The sequence below is a fragment of the Callithrix jacchus genome, chromosome 9, assembly GCF_049354715.1.
Source record: "Callithrix jacchus isolate 240 chromosome 9, calJac240_pri, whole genome shotgun sequence".
In the NCBI taxonomy this organism is placed as follows: domain Eukaryota; kingdom Metazoa; phylum Chordata; class Mammalia; order Primates; family Cebidae; genus Callithrix; species Callithrix jacchus.
The window spans coordinates 52,858,273-52,875,715 of record NC_133510.1 but is presented as its reverse complement, the minus strand read 5'-3'; the positions used below and the strand labels follow the sequence as shown (position 1 = coordinate 52,875,715).

The 17,443-nt window shown below is 42.7% G+C and overlaps 2 protein-coding genes and 1 pseudogene across 26 annotated transcripts in view; 2 read left to right on the top strand and 1 right to left on the bottom strand.

The window, feature by feature from the left end:
* Positions 1 to 4,075, top strand: part of HELB (DNA helicase B) — a 53,509-nt gene extending 49,434 nt beyond the window's left edge. The window contains exon 13 of one of the 2 annotated variants that reach the window (XM_035256179.3): positions 1,262 to 4,075. In XM_035256179.3, the coding sequence (XP_035112070.3) occupies positions 1,262 to 1,363 (102 nt within the window). In that variant the 3' untranslated portion in view covers positions 1,364 to 4,075. The remainder of the gene's footprint in view (positions 1 to 1,261) is intronic. The other variant, XM_078336111.1, reaches the window with a different exon arrangement.
* LOC118144725 (small nucleolar RNA U13) lies at positions 2,585 to 2,677 on the top strand (annotated as a pseudogene).
* GRIP1 (glutamate receptor interacting protein 1) overlaps positions 3,773 to 17,443 on the bottom strand; it is a 726,295-nt gene continuing 712,624 nt past the window's right edge. For all 24 annotated transcript variants that reach the window (XM_078336115.1, XM_078336116.1, XM_035256174.3 and 21 more), the window contains 2 exons: positions 9,658 to 9,804; positions 3,773 to 5,538 (listed from right to left, as the gene is read on the bottom strand). In XM_078336115.1, the coding sequence (XP_078192241.1) occupies positions 5,311 to 5,538; positions 9,658 to 9,804 (375 nt within the window). In that variant the 3' untranslated portion in view covers positions 3,773 to 5,310. The remainder of the gene's footprint in view (positions 5,539 to 9,657; positions 9,805 to 17,443) is intronic.

Sequence of the window (17,443 nt, the reverse complement as noted above, 5' to 3'; positions counted from 1 at the left end):
TTGCAGACAGGAAAAGGCAGGAGGATGGACACGGGGTCTTCTGAAGAGGTCGTACATTCTTCTGATTGCAATGGAGAACAGTAGAAGCATTTTAAGTGCCCTGTGAATTGAAATTTATGACGGTGACGCTGACTGAGGTTTAGTGGATGATGACGGTTAGGGAAAGAGTAGGGAATGACTTCCCAGCTAAAAGATTATTTCATTGGCCTGGATAAAATGAGGAGGCTCTAATGTTAGGTAGTATCAGTGGGGATGGAGAAGAGATGCTAAGGATAGAGCTGATGGGACTTACTGATCAGTTGGATATAGGTGGGGTTGGGTCTGAGGATCACTCCTAAGCTTTGGCTCAGGCATATAGGTGGGTGGATCCAGGCACCATTAACCAGATTGGTAAAAGAGGCTGAGGGACAAGTTTTGTGGGAAAAGTGATTAAAGTGGACGTAGTCAAGGGTTCAGGGGGAAATTCCTTTTTTTTCCCTCTCAGAATCAGAATCCCTACTGATTCTAAGTTCCATTCTGTACCCCAGTCAACTCTTTGATGGAATTTCCATCTCAGGAAAACATCTTTTTCTGAAATTAAACCTGTCATCTCCTGCAGAGGTCCTGGAATAAGGCTTTTGACATGAGCAGAAAAGAGAGGCCATTCCAAAGAAAGACCTTTTTCCTAAAATTGAGTTATGCTTACTTTTCTCTTCTTTTTATGGTGGTGAAACTTCATCATGACCACACTGGCCCGCTGACTTCTGCTTTGGAAGCGTCAATAACACGAAGAACATGACTGTGGCATTGCAGTGTTTCATCTTACACATGCAGAGCTGGCTTCTTGGGCAGGCAATGTGGGCAGTCCTCCAGGACTCTGGGCTTAGAAGGGCCCCACACTTAAAGATAAAAAATGTTCTGTAATCACCATCTTAAAATTCTTAAGTTTAAACAAGGGGCCATCATTTTAATTTTGAACTGAGCTGCTATGTAGTGCGCCCCGTCTACACCTTTAGAAGTTAGACGCACGTACGTATTCAGTACTTAGTCACTTCTAGATGCCAGACCCAGAGCTGGGTGCTGGAGATACCACAAAGCATTATGAGCAAAGCAGATGTGATCCTACAAGGAGCTGTCAGCTGATTGCTTTGGTTGCTCAAGTCTTTCAAGGGTTGGGAAAAGTGCATTATTTCTTCTTCTGAAGCAGAGGGAATAGAAGTACATAGGGTAGACTGACTACATTTTTACAAAATTAACTTTATTATTTTAATTGTTCTAACAGGTGGGAGAATCTCCACAAGTGTCTTCCAGACTTCAGAATTTGAGACTGAATAATTTAGTTCCCAGGCAACTTTTCAAGCCCACAGATCATCAAGAAACTTAGTTTTATTTCAAATTGCTCAAAGTAACTATATTTTTCTATTCAAGACACAATGAACATTGTAGCTTCAAAGTATCAAGATGAAAAAAGAAGCCTATAACTGGAGTTTTAAGGTATTTGTGTTAGCAAATGTTTAAAATTCATTTAATCAAGGAAAATATTAATGATTTCAGCATTTGTCATCATGAGAACTGGTAGCACTGGACATAAGTGAAGAGATTAGATATTTTACATACATATATATTTTTATAAAATTATGTATATTAGGCAAGGTGTGGTGGCTCACACCTGTAATCCCAGCATTTTGGGAGGCCAGGGCAAGTGGATCACCTGAGGTCAAGAGTTGGAGACCAGCCTGACCCACATTGTGAAACCACGTTTCTACTAAAAATGCAAAAATTAGCTAGGCGTGGTGGTACACGTCTGCAATCCTAGCTACTCAGGAGGCTGAGGCAGGAGAATCGCTTGAACCCCAGCGGTGGAGGTTGCAGTGAGCAGAGATCACACCACTGCACTCCAGCCTGTTTCATTCCTGATTTGAATAATTTGAGTCTCTTTTTTTCGTAGTTTAGCTAAAAGTTTATGAGTTTTGATCTTTTTAAAGGACTGACTTTTGCTTTCATTGATTTTCTCTACTGTCTTTCTGTTCTCTATTTCATTAATTTTAACTCTTATCCTATTACTCTTAGGAGGGGCTCGTAAGGAGGGGTTGTATGCTGACTTAAATTAAGATTTGGTCAAAGTTCAACAGCCTGGGGGAAGGAAGCTTAATATATTCTCTAGATCAGTGAGTACAAGCAATTCAGCTAATCATTTATGAAGCAAAGAATGGAAATTTTCAGGGCAGTCTGTGTCTGATTTTGTTATAAGTAGATGGAGGAGCAGGGGATGAACATCTGTGAGTCTTACCGAAGTCACCTGGGGAAGGATGGTTCTTTATAATAAGCCATTTCCTGAAACACACAGGTGATGGGCAGCAGGAGGGTTACTGTAATGTTTTAGAAATAAAATTTCTTTAATTCTGGCTATGTTTCAGGGTATAGGGCTCAGGTAAAGCTTCACACTGTCAAGAAGAACTTGAAAATACCTTTTTTCCATAAAACACAATGAAACTAATACTATGTACCTGAATATTCCAAAGCACTAATTCTCATATTATAAATGTACTATTGGCCAAAATACAAATAACTGACACAATTCAAAATTCTGTAAAATTTCATTAAGATCCTTTTGTAGGTCATAAGTCTGATGCATGGGTGTTCACGTGAATGTTGCGCCTCCCTCAAACCTTGTTTTAACAGCCATTTTCTATTGATTCATTTTAGTTTTGGCTACAACTGAAATATCCGTCTTTTATGAGATACAGCTTCTCATTTGCCTTTATTCACACATTTCATTGGCTTCAGCCTCATGCGTGATGCAGAAGTGAGGAGACACTATCTATATAGTGCAATAAATATTTGAACAGTTGCTTGGATTTTTTGCAATAATAGAGTGTCACTTGGGGTCATATGACTCTCAGGTGCTAGAAAATACTCTGCCTTTCAGAATATAACCCTGGGCACACTGAATCCAAGCGGATAAAAATGAATGTGAGTTTACAAGGCCTGCAAGGCAGTTTGCAGAAATGAAAATGTTGAGACTATAGATGTAGTTTTTTTTTTAAAGGTAGCATAAAGTTTGTATATTTTAATAGTTTATGTAAATCTATCTCATAGACTACATGTAATTTTCTCTGAGGGTGGATGTTGTGATACTTGACCCAAATTTGTCACCTACAGTAAATGTACCATTAGTCTTGCAGGTGTTTCTGTGTGTATGTTTTAGCCCATTCTCCTATATTTCACTCCTCATCTGCTGACTGGTTCTGTGGTACAGACAAGACCTTCAGTTTCAGGTAGAGAGGCTGACTCATGGTGAGTAAATTTCATACTACCATTAACTACTGGACCCTGAAATCAAACCTGGATCCAGTTTTAAAACCTAGGTTCCTACTCTTCAGTGGTGCTTTTCAGGTTGATAGGAAAACCTTTCACCTTTAGAATAGTATACAAAAATAAACATTGTGGCCGAATGTGGTTGCTCACACACCTGTCCAAGGCAGGTGGATCACTTGAGGTCAGGAGTTTGAGACCAGCCTGGCCACATAGTGAAACCCTGTGTCTATTAAAAATACAAAAACTAGCTGGGTGTGGTGGTGGGTGCCTGTAATCCCAGCTACTCGGGAGGCTACGTAGGAGAATCACTTGAGCCCAGAAGGCAAGAGTTGCAGTGAGCTGAGATTGTGCCACTTCACTTCAGCCTCGGCAACAGAGTGAAACTCCATCTCAAACAAAACAAAACAAAAAGCAATGTATAGAACTCAGGGTAGAACACTGAAATATATTGAAAACAACAATAATGCATGTCCTGTTTATTTGGCTTTTTAAAATCACTGTTTATTCCATTTGGTAGAGGGTTTTTTTTCCATACAAATATTTGAACAATTTTGAATTCCCCAAAACCATACATAGACGATAAATACCATGCTATTAAAGTATTAAATTTGTACAAAAATACTTTACAGTTTAATACTTGTTTGTTACAAATAAAAATACATATTTAAGTGACTCATGATCTTTTTTCTTTTTTCTTAACATGATTCTGCTTTATACTTTCCTGCGCTGGCGGTTCTGAAATGTGATTGAAATAAATATTTTTTTGCACAAAAAGAAAGGTGATTTTTTTTTCTTAAACAAAGGACACAGTGTTTGAATGCTTTGCCTAAGTGGTAGTTTGAATTATTGACCAAAATGAAAATGGCAAATAATCATTTCAATATGGAGAGTCTACCATCAATATACAGATCTATTTTTTTATATTCACCAAATAACAGTTATTAGTGTAGCTATTCAAAATATCTGAACAAATGAAAACAGTTGCTGACAAACATTTAAAGCAACTGTCACAATTTATTGCTTTGAGGGATGGTAATAATTGGCAATGCATTTGTGAAAAATGTATTTACAATTTCGGTAAGTGGCATGGCTCAGAACAAAAGATAGTCCAGTGTCATTTTTAAGTACATGTGCTGTACACCCTCAATATTACCAGTTTTCAAAACATATCAAGCAGTATGAGTTTGATTTGCCTATCATTAAGATGAACCTCATTTTAATAGACTCTTCATTCTCTCTTAAGTTCTTAGTCTTGAATTTAAAAAATAATATAGCTAATTCTCGTGTTTACTACACACTCTAATTCATTATCAGATATTTTCAGCTATTAAAAATGTGTCCTTAAAAAAAAAACAGGTCACAAGACATATCCTGTTTGATAATTTGTTGCATAGGGAATAGCATACATCTTAGTTAAAATCATTCCTATACTTGGGCAAAACAGTTACCACCACCTATTATGGTCTCCTACGTGCATCATTGCTGAAACATTTTAAGATAATTTTATACCTGTACCCCTCCCATTGTGGCAGTCCCAGCAGTTTACCAAACACTTGTTCCCCTAGTAGAGCCAGCTTATGAGAAGAAAAGCCTTGTTGGTCAAGTTCTTACATTAATGACTTCATAGTAAGAAACTGATTTCAAAGTGAATTAAGGAAATCATCATAGAGAATATTTTCAAACAGCTGTTTCTCTTTTTAAAAAGTGATGATAGTAAGATGATGAACTTGTAAAAAATTTCCTCTGATGTTCATTGTAGGGTTGGGGGGCGGCCTATTTTTCTCTACCATTGGGCCTGGCAGGGCATTGCCCGCCATATACCATAGTGGTCACCAAAAAAGAAACCTCTTCAACTTGAAAAGGGAAGTGAACATGAGCCATGAGATTTAAAAGACCCCTGTGCTTGCAGTTAATGCCACGTGATTATCTGTGCTTCAGATGTCACAGAAATCTTAAAGGTATTTTTAGCACCATGTAGATATTGTCTTTTGTCCTGCTTTATAAAAAGCGTTGCTATAATGTATTAGTGGGTTCTCGTGTCTCCAAATTACCACCGTGGCTAGGCTGCTGGAAAAAAGCACTGTTCTGTTCATTCCAGTCTCCTGGTAGACTCTGTTGTTCTATAGACTTCTGTGAAGACAATGGGTTTCTACTAATAACCAGGTCCAGCTTATTCCCAGATTCTGCTATGAGGGGTACAACAAGGCAGCAGTCAAAGTCTCTGGTTCGGACGTGATTCACCTGAAAGGACAAGAAGAACCATTTTGATTTATCATCGTAACCATAATTCCCAAAACCCAGAGTAACACTTCAGGTACGACAAGTTGTCTGGAGTCATGAAGGTGCCAGAATGAGCACTGTGAGGTCTATCCTTGCTCTGACTATGCCGTGACATGGCTACTGGCTCACCATTGTCTACTAGTAAATTGTAAGGCTCTCAAGGACAAGGAAACATACACATCTTATCTATCCTCATGCCAAGCAGGTGGCCTCACCCACAGTGGGGGTGCTTCAAGTGCTGAATATTACCCCTAATTTACAGATGAGAAAAGCACGGCACAGGGAAGTTAAGAGCTTTGCCTTAGATCAGCAGTTGGTAAGGGCTGTAGAATGTAATCCCAGGCCAACTGGCTGATTCCAAAGCTTGTGCTCTGAATCATGGTGCTGAACTACCTCTCTTATAAGTGGAGCTCAACCAGGTGCAGTGGCTCACACCCATCATCGCAGCACTTGAGGAGACCAAGATGGGAGGATCGCTTGACGCCAGGAATTTGTGACCCGCCTGGGCAATGTAGTGAGACCCAGTTTCGATTAAGGATTAAAAAAAAAATTTTTTTAATGAGCTTTATCCCCCTCTTAAGCTTATACATGCACCTATCTTCTTCCACTTCTCCTTCTTCACCAACAAAAGTTTTCAAAATCACCCACATGCCACTTCTACTTCTTGACCTCCCATTCTCTCCTCAATGTTCTCAGGTGCCCCCTGACACATTGCACTGCTGGCAAATGACCCCACTTGTCAAGTCCAGGAATGCTCTGGGGTTTGCATCCTCCTTGGTGTTTAGCTATTTGCCGCTCTTGACACCACCTCACCCTTAAAACTCCTTCCTCGGTTCTACAACCCACTACGTTTTGATCCTTTTATCATTTTAACTGCTTTCAGCCCTTTCCTGCCTTTATTTCTTCCTGTCCTTTATATTTGGTGATTGTGGCTCACACCCATAATCTTAATACTTTGGAGGCTGAGATAGGCGGATCCCCTGAGATCAGGAGTTCGAGACCAGCCTGGCCAACATGGTGAAACTCCGTCTCTACTAAAAATACAAAATTAGCTGGGTGTGGTGGTGGGCACCTGTCATCCCAGCTACTCTGGAGCTGGCTGAGGCAGGGGAATCGCTTGAACCCAGCAGGTGTAAGTTGCAGTGGGCCAAGATTGCACCACTACACTTCAGGGTGACGAGAGAGAAGCTCATTCATAGATAGATAGATAAATTTTGTTATTGTTAGAATCCATCCTTGGTTTTCTTTTCTTCTTTGTTATAGGCCATGTAGGGCAACTTGACCTAAACCCCACCCTTCAGTATCCTAAATCTTTAACTTTGGCTCTAACCTCTCTCCTCAACAACGGATCCAAACCACCAACTGCTTCCCAGAATGCTCTATCACTATGTGCTGAAAATATTAAAGACTCATTAGTTCTGAAACAATTGTCTTATCTTACGCACCCCTACCAGGTCTCCTTGCCTGTGATCTTCCCCTCCCCAACTCACCCCCGATAAACCCACAGTAATATTGTATTGCCTTACTGTGTTACCAATTATGTCATTATCCTGCTTAAGAAATTAATATGCCCCCAGCATAAAGTTCAAGAGCTTTAGCATCACATCCAAGACCCTTTACAATTGGAATGTAGTCTACTTTTACAGCCTCAACTTCCACGAGAGCAGGTCTAGCTCTAATTTATGGATTAGGAAGACACTCATAGAGGTTAACTAACTTGTCCATAGTTATTCATTCAGCAAATATTAGCGTATCCCTGGAAAAAAAGGTGTCCCCAAACTCCTAGTATAAGACCAACTGTTCTATTGCTATAGTAAAAATCACCAGAATTGATTCCAAAACTATTAAATTGATAAGTGAACACACTCTGAAAGTAACCATTAGTGGCAGCCTCCTGCTTTGAGAGTCAGCTGTTTGGTGAAGGACTTTATCCAGGTGAGTAAACTGCTAAGTCTGGCTCCAACCCACCCCTTTTTCCTGCAAAGTGCTCTTCCTAAAAACTGTATGTAAGATCAGAAATCTGCTTTACTAAATAAAACCATATCTGAGTACAATGGTACTGTATTAAGTAAGCAAGGTTAATTTGGTTTCAGATATTGTGAGAAATTACTGAGATATCAAGCAGCCTGTATAATGGGAAATGAGAGAGTAAGGTACTAGCCCTGCTCTCAAAAAGTTTCCAGTCTGCTGGGAATATAACAGGAAGGTTTTTAATTTTTTTTTTTGAGATGGAGTCTCACTCTGCGCCAAGGATTGAATGCAGTGGCATGATCTTGGCTTACTGCAAACTCCGAACAGGCAGTTTTAATAATGCAAATTCAAAAGCTGTTATTCTATAAAGGAGTGGCCCCTAGTCCAGACTTCAGGTAAAGGAGGTTGGGTGGTGTCTGGTGAAATTAGGCTTTGAAGAGAAGTCTCTAAGCTAGTGCTTTTCAGTTTGGCTGCTCACTGGAATCACTGGGGGAGCTTTAAAAACAAACCAATGCCGTATCATCCTAGAGTTGCTGGTTTAATTGGTGTAGCATTTGATATGGACATTGGGATACATTCTCTAGGTGATTCCATTTTTTCAGTCAAGGTTGAGAATCGCTAATCTATGTGAGACCAAAAAGTTGAGTCAGAGTGAGGCAAGTAAGGCCTAGGGATTAGAAGAGTGTTCAGAGAAAGGGAAGAGCACATGACAAGGCTCAGAGCCCGCATGCTTCTATTCTGCTGCACAGTACTGAGCACTTTTATGTGACAGCATTGTTCCAGGAACTGAAAATACAGCAGAGAGTAAAATCCCTGCCCTCATGGAATTACATTCCAGCGGGCAACACAGAATAAGCACATAACTAGCATCATGCCTGGCTGAACTGCAAACCAAGAAAGCAGGGTGAGGAATGCAGAGGCAGGGAGGGCCCTTTTAGACTGAGTGGTTTAAGTGGCAGCATGTGAGCAGGGACCTGAAATAGAGGAAGGAGCTGGGAAGGAGCCTGTGCATGTTTAGCAGAGGAGCGCCACAAACTAGCACAGCAGGTGCAAAGGCCAGGAGGTGGCGGCATATAGCATTCCTGAAATAAATCCAGTTGAAGCTAGAGAGTAAACGAAGAAGACAGGCACGGTGACTCATGCCTATAATCCCAGCACTTTGGGAAGCCGAGGGGGCGGATCACTTGAGGTCAGGCATCTGAGACCAGCTTAGCCAACATAGTGAAACCTCATCTCTACTAAATATACAAAAATTAGCTGTGGGTGGTGGCATGAACCTGCAATTCCAGCTACTTGGGAGGCTGAGGCAGGAGAATCCCTTGAACCCCAGGGGGTGGAGGTTGAAGTGAGCTGAGATGGTGCCACTGCACTCCAGCCTGAGAGACAGAATGAGACTCTGTCTCTAAAAAAAAAAGAATCTAACCTTCCATCAACTTCAAAAGTTCCATCATCAACCCTCCAATTAGGTAGCAAATTGCTTTCTAGCTCGGTGTGGTGGAAGGCACCGTAATCCCAGCTACTTGGGAGGCCAAGGCAGGAGCATCGCTTGAATCTGGGAGACAGAGGTTGCAGTGAACCCAGATCAGACCACTGCATTCAGAAAGAAAAAAGAAAAGGAGAGGAGAGGAGGGGAGGGGAGGGGGGGGAGGGGAGGGGAGGGGATGGGATGGGAGGGGAGGGGAGGGGAAGCAAGATACTGGCAAGGGAAAGAGAGGCCAAATCCCTGGGGCCTTATAGGTCATGTAGAAGACAAGTGGTAGGAAGGACTAGACTGGTTGCACCTAGAGTCAGAGAACCATATTTACAGGACTACTGTGATGCTGGGAGATGACCTGTGGTTGGGTGGAGTCTGAGAAATGAGCATGAGATTGGGAAAGATGGCTCTGAGCTAAAAAAAAAACTAATAAGAAACCACACGACTTTGGGGGCTGGGTTAGAATTTACTAGAGCTGAAAATTCTTTATTCAGCTGTTTGCTTCTACTAATTCTGTAATTTTGATGGCAAAAAAAGGGAAAAAAGCAAAGGGCCCTAAATATGCAGAAGGATGTGGAGGAAACTCCCAGTGAGAAATTACTTGCAAGGAATTAAAACTCCACCTGAGATCTTACCTGTAAGAGCCTGTCATAGGGCTTTAAGCCACCAAGATCTCCTGGCCCAGCTGGGCGAATATTTTTAACATACACTCCTTTCTCCAGCAAGCCATCTGCTACACTGAACCCAAAGTCCTCCATGTCCGAGTCCTTGTACAAGGTCACCTGGAGAGAGAGAAAATGGGATGGGAACATTTAGCTGGGCTGGAGACATTTCCTTCTGCGACCTCTTGATGAATAATCTTTTCACAGAACTTTTGGTCACATCACGGATTTGCAATATCAGCATCTGTCAGCTCCCTGCACCCAATCCTGCAGCCTTTTTCCCACTTCGAGAATATCCTTGGACTTTATGAAGTCTCATCCAGAGCTGAAAAAGGAGGAGAACTGGAAAGTCCAGGTCCTCCCTCCCTCCTTTGCAGTCTTCAGGGAGACAGGAGAGAACTTTCTCAGGGTGTGTTGAAGTCTATTTTCCTGGGGCAGCCCCTGGTCAGAGGAGCTGTCAGTGGCAGCCCTTTATAACTGCCGAGATGTTGGGGAATAAGCCAAAGGCCTTTCCTTCCTCCACAGTCCTCCCTGGTGCTCTGCTAAGCACAGTGCTCAGCACACCCTCTCTTTGGGCAAGTACAATTAAGTCCAACCTTTTATTTGCTCTGGAACCCCCAACGAGCACCATCACAGAACACTGTGTAAAAGACCTGAACGTTTCCATGGCCAACACCTTGCTTTGTGCCTCAGTGTGACTCACTCCCTCAGCATTTGTCTAGGGTTTGATTCAGCAACTGAAGGCATCCACCCTGTGTGCTGTGGGCCCCTGCTGGGTCTCTCTGCACCTAAGGCCAACTACAGCCGGCTAACGCTGCCCCAGCCCTCACTCCGCCACCTGACCACCTGCGAGAGTTCACCTGAGGCAAAAAGAACTGATCATTTGTACATTCATCAAATATTTATTGAGTCCCTAGCATATTGTAAGCATAGTGTGGGGTGCTGGAAACAGCAGCGAACAAGAGGAAGAAAAGCCTGCCTTCCAGAGGCACAGGCATGAATATGTGGCAGTCCTCGAGCTCTCACTGCACTGTGCACTGCGCCCAGCAGCACACTCAGCACTCAACGCTCAGTTAATGCTTTGAGAGGGCCACGGGTTTTATCAAGTTGTCCCATATGCCCTCCACAAAGACTTCAAGCAATGGTCAGGCTTAATTTTCTATTGTAATCATATTAATTATATATATATATATATATATATATATTTGTTTTTATGCAACTAACATGGGAATACATTCATGTAAAATAGTCAAACAAAAAATTAGAGCTATACAGGGCAAAATGTGAATGCTAAAACTCTCATAGCAAGTATCTTTGTTTATATCCAGTGATTTTACTTCAGAGGGCTACGGCATTCTGAAGGCAATACAAAAGTGGTCAGTGTGTGGGTTTTTTTTTTTTTTATTTTACTGGACAGAGAGCTAAAATATCAAGTTGACTGGGTCAATACTATTCACCAGGCAGCCCTAGTGAGTATTGCCACATTGGAGGCAAGGCAATTCAATTTTACTGGGGTTATGTAACCCGCCCAAGGCCACAAAGGTAAGAATGGTGGGGACGTGTCTGTCAGACTCCAGACACCAGGTACTTAATGGTTCCACTCTACTGCCACTCAAAATGCACTGCTTGGCCTCACCACTTCAGTGTCCTCCTGGACAAGAGCCACTCTCAGGAGCCAGTGAAAATGCAGTCTCAGACCCACCCCAGACCGACTGAGAATCTACAGAGCTAATGTTTCCTGAGGTCACCCTCTTCGCAGGCTCATTCCATCACTGTGTGTGCACATGCGTGTGTGTGTGTGTGTGTGTGTGTGTGTGTGTATGTGCATACGCTACAATACTACTATGTGCCAGGGACTGTTTTAGGGACTGAGAATATATCTCACAGGATAGAGTGAAAAAAAAAAGCAGTGAGTAAAACACAACCTTTATGAGGACAGCCCAGTGAAGAGATCTGATGTAATCCTCATAACAATTCTGTAAGATGGGTAAGAGTCATTTTCAGTGAGGTGACAGATACAAAGTTTTTTCAGTCTGAAGAAATGACCTGATTTCTGTTGAAGGATCATTTTTGTGGCACTCAGTTATACAGGATAGAGTAGTAAGCTCCATTTTACTACATAAAAGGTGTGTGGGGTTATGTGTATGTGTGTAGTCTAGTAACACTCAGCATCCCCGCACCAGCCCCACCACCCACCGCCCATCTAACATGCTCACTGCTGATGCTTGGGGAAAAGTAGGTTAGGTTCACACTGTGTGGTTGAGAGCACCTTCATATTCCAAAACAATACTCACCAGGGGGAGAGGGGATGACTTCGCTGGTGGCCTGGGCTCAGGTTTGTGGCGGATCCCCACTCTCCAGCTCCCTGAGGGGAGTAGGGGTCCTTTTTGTTCACAAATACATCCCAAGCCCCTAAAGCAGCACCTGCCATATAATGGGGTTAGTATTTTGTCCGATAGAAAGGGCTTGATCTGCACATTATAAGGCTGCAGACCAGCCATGATGTGCTGTGCCTTTATGAGTCATTTCAGAGAAAGAGAATGTGAACTAAGAGAGATTTAATTCTGGGGTTCAGCCATCCCCTCACCCCTCACTCAAGGCCATGCTGGGAATCGGCAAGGCTGTCCTGTGACAGAGTAGCCGGGCAGGATGATGAAGCTCCAAGGTCTACACCGTGTGGCCTTGAGATGGACGGCACTCCTGGTACCAGGGCCACGTCCGCCCACCTGAGGGATGAGGAGACCCAGATTTCCAGACAGTGAGGAAGGGAGGGGGAAGGTCCTCCAATGGAGATGCTAGACTTCTTGCTAGTAAGGCCTGTGGGAGTTGAATGAGTAGTTTAGAAATCAAAGAGATGTTACTGCCTTTACCAGTTTGTGGAGCAGATCATATACAGACAGGGAAATGAAAGCTCAAAGAGAAATAGCAACTTGCCCAGGATCAAACTGATAGCAACAGAGAATCGGCTCAAACCGAGCCTTCTGACTGCAAAGCTTAGATCTTGCACACTCTCTCCTTGCCCAGCACACAGTTGCTTAATAAATACTCCTTGCAGAGAGGAATATTTAGGCCGCTCCACAATTATGTTTTTGCCTCAGGCCAGATAGGAGATTTCTGCCCCTCTTTCCTAAGGAAAGGAGGAGTAAGTCACTGGAAGAAAATATTCTTAGTAAAAATTCAAACATATTCTAGAGTAGAGAGGTTGAAACACCCATCTATTCACCACTCAGACCCAACAACCAACAAGAGCTTGCCATGTTTCCTTCATCTATCCTTGTCTTCTTTGGGGGAGTGTTTTCAGGCAAACACCAGTCAAATCACATGTCATTTCACTCCTACATACTTCAGTATGTACCTCAAAAATATGATCACTTTCTTTCATAACCTCCACCTCATTCATTCACTGGCAACATGAACTCTTCTTACTTGATAGCCACCAATAGTCTATAATAATTTTTCCAATTGTCTCAAAAATGGTTTCTTATTTTTAATTTTTTGAGACAGAGTCTTGCTCTGTCACCCAGGCTGGAGTGCAGTGGCATCTTAGCCTTCCAAATAGCTGGGATTACAGGCGTGCACCACCACACCCAGCTAATTTTTATACTTTTAGTAGAGATAGGGTTTTGCCATGTTGGCCAGGCTGGTCTTGAACTCTTGACCTCAAGTGATCCTCCTGCCTTGACCCCCACAAAGTGCTGGTGTAAGCCACCATGCCCGGCCTCAAATTTTTTTAAAATTGGCTTGCTTAAGTCAGGATCCCAACAAAGTCCACATACTATATCTGTGTTAAGTCTGTTAAATCTCTCATCTGTGGTGGGATCTCGTCCTTCCCCCTGTGCTGCTGACCTGTTGCTGAAACTGTGTCATTTGCTCTGTAGCATGTTCCTCTGTCTCCCGCATTTCACTAAATGGAAGTTAATTCTCGATGCTTGATGTCAGTCGAAGTCAGCTTTGTAGTGGGGGCTCGGGGGGTGGCACAATGCTTCCTATCATGTCTAGTTGTCCCACTTTGGGTGGGTTCAGGTGATGACAACCTCATTTCCCTATTGTAAGGGTTGTCATCAATCTTTAACCTAATGGTTTTATTTACTGAAGATCACTGCCTGAATCAAAATTTCATTAGGGGTTGCAAAATGATAACTTTTTTCTAATCCTATGAATATCTTCTATATTAGCTAAAATGATTTTGCAAAGGAGAATTCTTTTTTCAATTAGTGCAGTTTGGTTACTCTGAAATACATTTTATACAAGAAGGGCAGAATGAATGAATGCGAATTTTTTCTTTTCAACTTCAGAACAGGGAATTCATTCATTAACTACTTCAAATGGTGGCCCAAGGACAATCTGTGTGTGGGGACGGTTGGGGGTGGGATCAATATGAACCTATAAATTTTGACACAGTTAATATTTTTTTTGAGACTGAGTCTCACTCTGTTGCCAAGGCTGGAGTGCAGGGGCACAATCTCAGCTCATTGAAACCTCCACCTCCTCGGTTCAAGCAATTCTCGTGCCTCAGCTTCCTGAGTAGCTAGGATTACAGGCGTTTGCCACCATGCCTGGCTAATTTTTATATTTCTAGTAGAGATCGGGTTTCACCATTTTGGCCAGGCTGGTCTTGAACTCCTGACCTCAAGTGATCTGCACGCCTCGGCCTCCCAAAAGTGCTGGGATTACAGGCATAAGCCACCGTGCCCGGCCTATTCAATGCATTTAAGTCAGTTGCATCATTATTCTTTTGGATGCTCAAATGCTCTCACATTTTAGGCCACAGGAAATCTTTCACGTTGACTCCTATGTCCTTTTGATAGAATCCATTGGTTTTGGTTGCTTCTTTGCTTTCTGGCACAAAATATGACTCATCATGAGTAGTTCAAATCCCTGATCTGGAATCAGCCATTCCTTTAAAAAGCCTTCACTGGAGGAAATATTATTTATTTATATTATACTTTAGTCCTTTTTCTTTTCATTTTTTGAGACAGGGTCTCAGACTGGAATGCAGTGGCGGGATCTCGGCTCACTGCAACCTCTGCCTCCCAGGCTCAAGCGATTCTCCTGCCTCAGCGTCCTGAGTACTTGGGATTACAGGTGTGTGCCACTACCACCCAGCTAACTTTTTTTAGCAGAGACAGGGTTTTGCCATGTTGGTCGGCCTGGTCTTGAACTCCTGACCTCAAATGATCTACCTGCCATGGCCTCCTAAAGTGCTGGGATTATAGGCGTGAGCTACCACACCTGGCCTATTTTAGTCCTTTTCCTTCTATCTCCATGCTGCTTTCTCAAAGGGAGGAAGAGGAGGAATAGTGGGAAAAGGAAAAAAATGAGAACGTGAGAAGGAGGCTAGTAGTTATTATGATTGGTAATAGACTGACATTCTTCAGACTCTGTTGACCAGTGGGTGAAATCTCTCTGCCCAAGATTCCTGCTTATGTGCCATTCTGGCTTTATCTGTGGGATCTCTTGTCCGTTTGCTCCTTTTCTGTCCTTGTTCTTAGCCATGTTTTCTCCACATGGCAAGCAACACACCTGGGGCAGGGACCATCACCACCATTCCTGGAGGGTGGACATCCTCCTTGCTATCTCTGTTCTACTTGCAACTAGGTACGGGGGTGCAGTCCTGTAGACTCTATGCCTATGGCTGGTTGGGAAAGTGCATCAGCTTCTGCTCTGTAGGCCTAGCCATATCCTTGAAGTGTACCCACATGTGAGGGTGCTAAATCCTAAGCCTACAATGGGTACTAGGAAACTCACTTTGGTTTTACATCTGAGCCATATTTTCTAACACAGCAAACCAGAATCCTTGAATTTGAAGAAACATTTGGTGTGGGCTTGGAATAGTAGTGAAGTTCTCCATCACTCTGCTTGCCTGTGATTCTTGGGTGTCTGTACCACAGGTTAGAACCCAGATGGGGCACAAGAAAGAGATGCTACTGTTTTTTGTTTTTGTTTTTTTTTGAGATGGAATCTTGCTCTGTCACCCAGGCTGAAGAGCAATGGCATGATATCAGCTCACTTCACTGCAACCTCTGCCTCTCGCGTTCAAGTGATTCTCCTGCCTCAACCTCCTGAGTAGCTGGTACCAAAGATGCCTGCCACCACACCCAACTATTTGTATTTTTAGTAGAGATGAGGTTTCACCATATTGGCCAGGCTGGTCTTGAACTCCTGACCTTGTGATCTGCCCTCTCAGCCTCCAAAAGTGCTGGGATTACAGGCACCTAAAACTGCCAACACCAACCAGTAGTAGCACACCAACCAAAACATTAGAGATGGATGCCAAGCAGAGTACATCAGCAGAGTAGCTCATTAACTTCAAGGTCACGGTTACTGGCCAAGAGCCTTGGTTTTTCTGAGCCTCAGAGCTCATATGTGCTTATGGCAAATTCTTCAGGATGAGAGGCTAATAAATAGTTTAAATCTACAAGTAATCTATTTCTCCAGAGACATCTCCCAAGGTTAAAGGATACTGAATTTTAACAGCTCTGTGGTTCTCCTGGAAATAGCGTAGCAATGGCAAATTAAAAGAAAGAATCTGTTCTAGAAGCTTATCTTTTATGTAGTTCTGTTCTCAAATCAGTAACAATGAATTGTGCCATGTAGTCCTGTTTACCTGGAGATTGGTAGTGGTTACCTTGGATTTATTTCTGTGCAAAAATAATTCTAAGGATCTGAGGTTTAAGTTCATACTTCCCCCTTCCCCAGGAAATGAATCCTTTATCTAGCTACGTTCTTGCATATGATTGCTTTTGCTCTTCCAACACCTCTGTGCAGCAAAACTATTGCCTTTCCATGAATGAGGATACTGAGCCTTGAAAAGGTTGATGCACTGACTTGTACAGTTAGAATGCAGAAGCACCAGAATTCAAGACTAGAATATCTGACCGCATTTGCTGTGTTCTTTCCACCAAATCACGATTTTTTTTTTTTTTGACATGTAATCTCCTAGCTGGTCAGGGAGCCTTTATTCATTTCCAACTGCCCGACCAACTAAAGATGAATAATTTATAATGTCTGCTGGGTTTCTTCTCATCAGAGCCCTTTGTGGCTTTCCAAAACATCTGCATAAAATCCTGCTCCATGCTCCTACGGTGCACCATCCTGTCAGTTGGCTCTGCATTCTACCCTAGACCATGTGAAGCAAGATTTTTCTTGTAGGGTCTATCTTTTGTGCTGACTAGAGGATGCCTCTGGGGAACCTGGACCATGAACACAGTTGCAAGGTTTTTCTGTCCTAAAAGATCCAATGAGCTTCTCAGAACATACCATTCAGGGCTAGGATACAGTTCTACAAAGCTCAGTCCAATTTAAGTATTCATCAGCATGTGCTGCAATTGCTCCTAACACTCCTGAGAACAGAAGCTTTCACAGGAGGCAGGGTGGATTCACCACGATTCAAACTCAGCCTTGTTTTATACTTCTAAGCAAGTCTGCTGACATGTTTGAACAATGTCCTAAGGGCCAAGATCAGAAACCCAATGCTTATGTTTCAATTCTGACACATGTGAAAGGCTCTAGCTGCAGAGCCAACTCTCCCCACTTGGATTTTAAGGGCAATTACATCTGCTCTCTTGAGCAAGTCTTGGCAAGTGACAGTCATCCCAAAAGCAGTCCTCAAGCTCTGACAGCTCCCTATGGCTCACTTCCTTGTCCCAATGTCCTTCAGAACCAAACTGACACCTATTTCTAAGAGACAGTTTTCCCCTAAATCACTAAACACTTTGGTTTACTCTTGACAGATACCACTGGGGTAGCCCCATTCCTT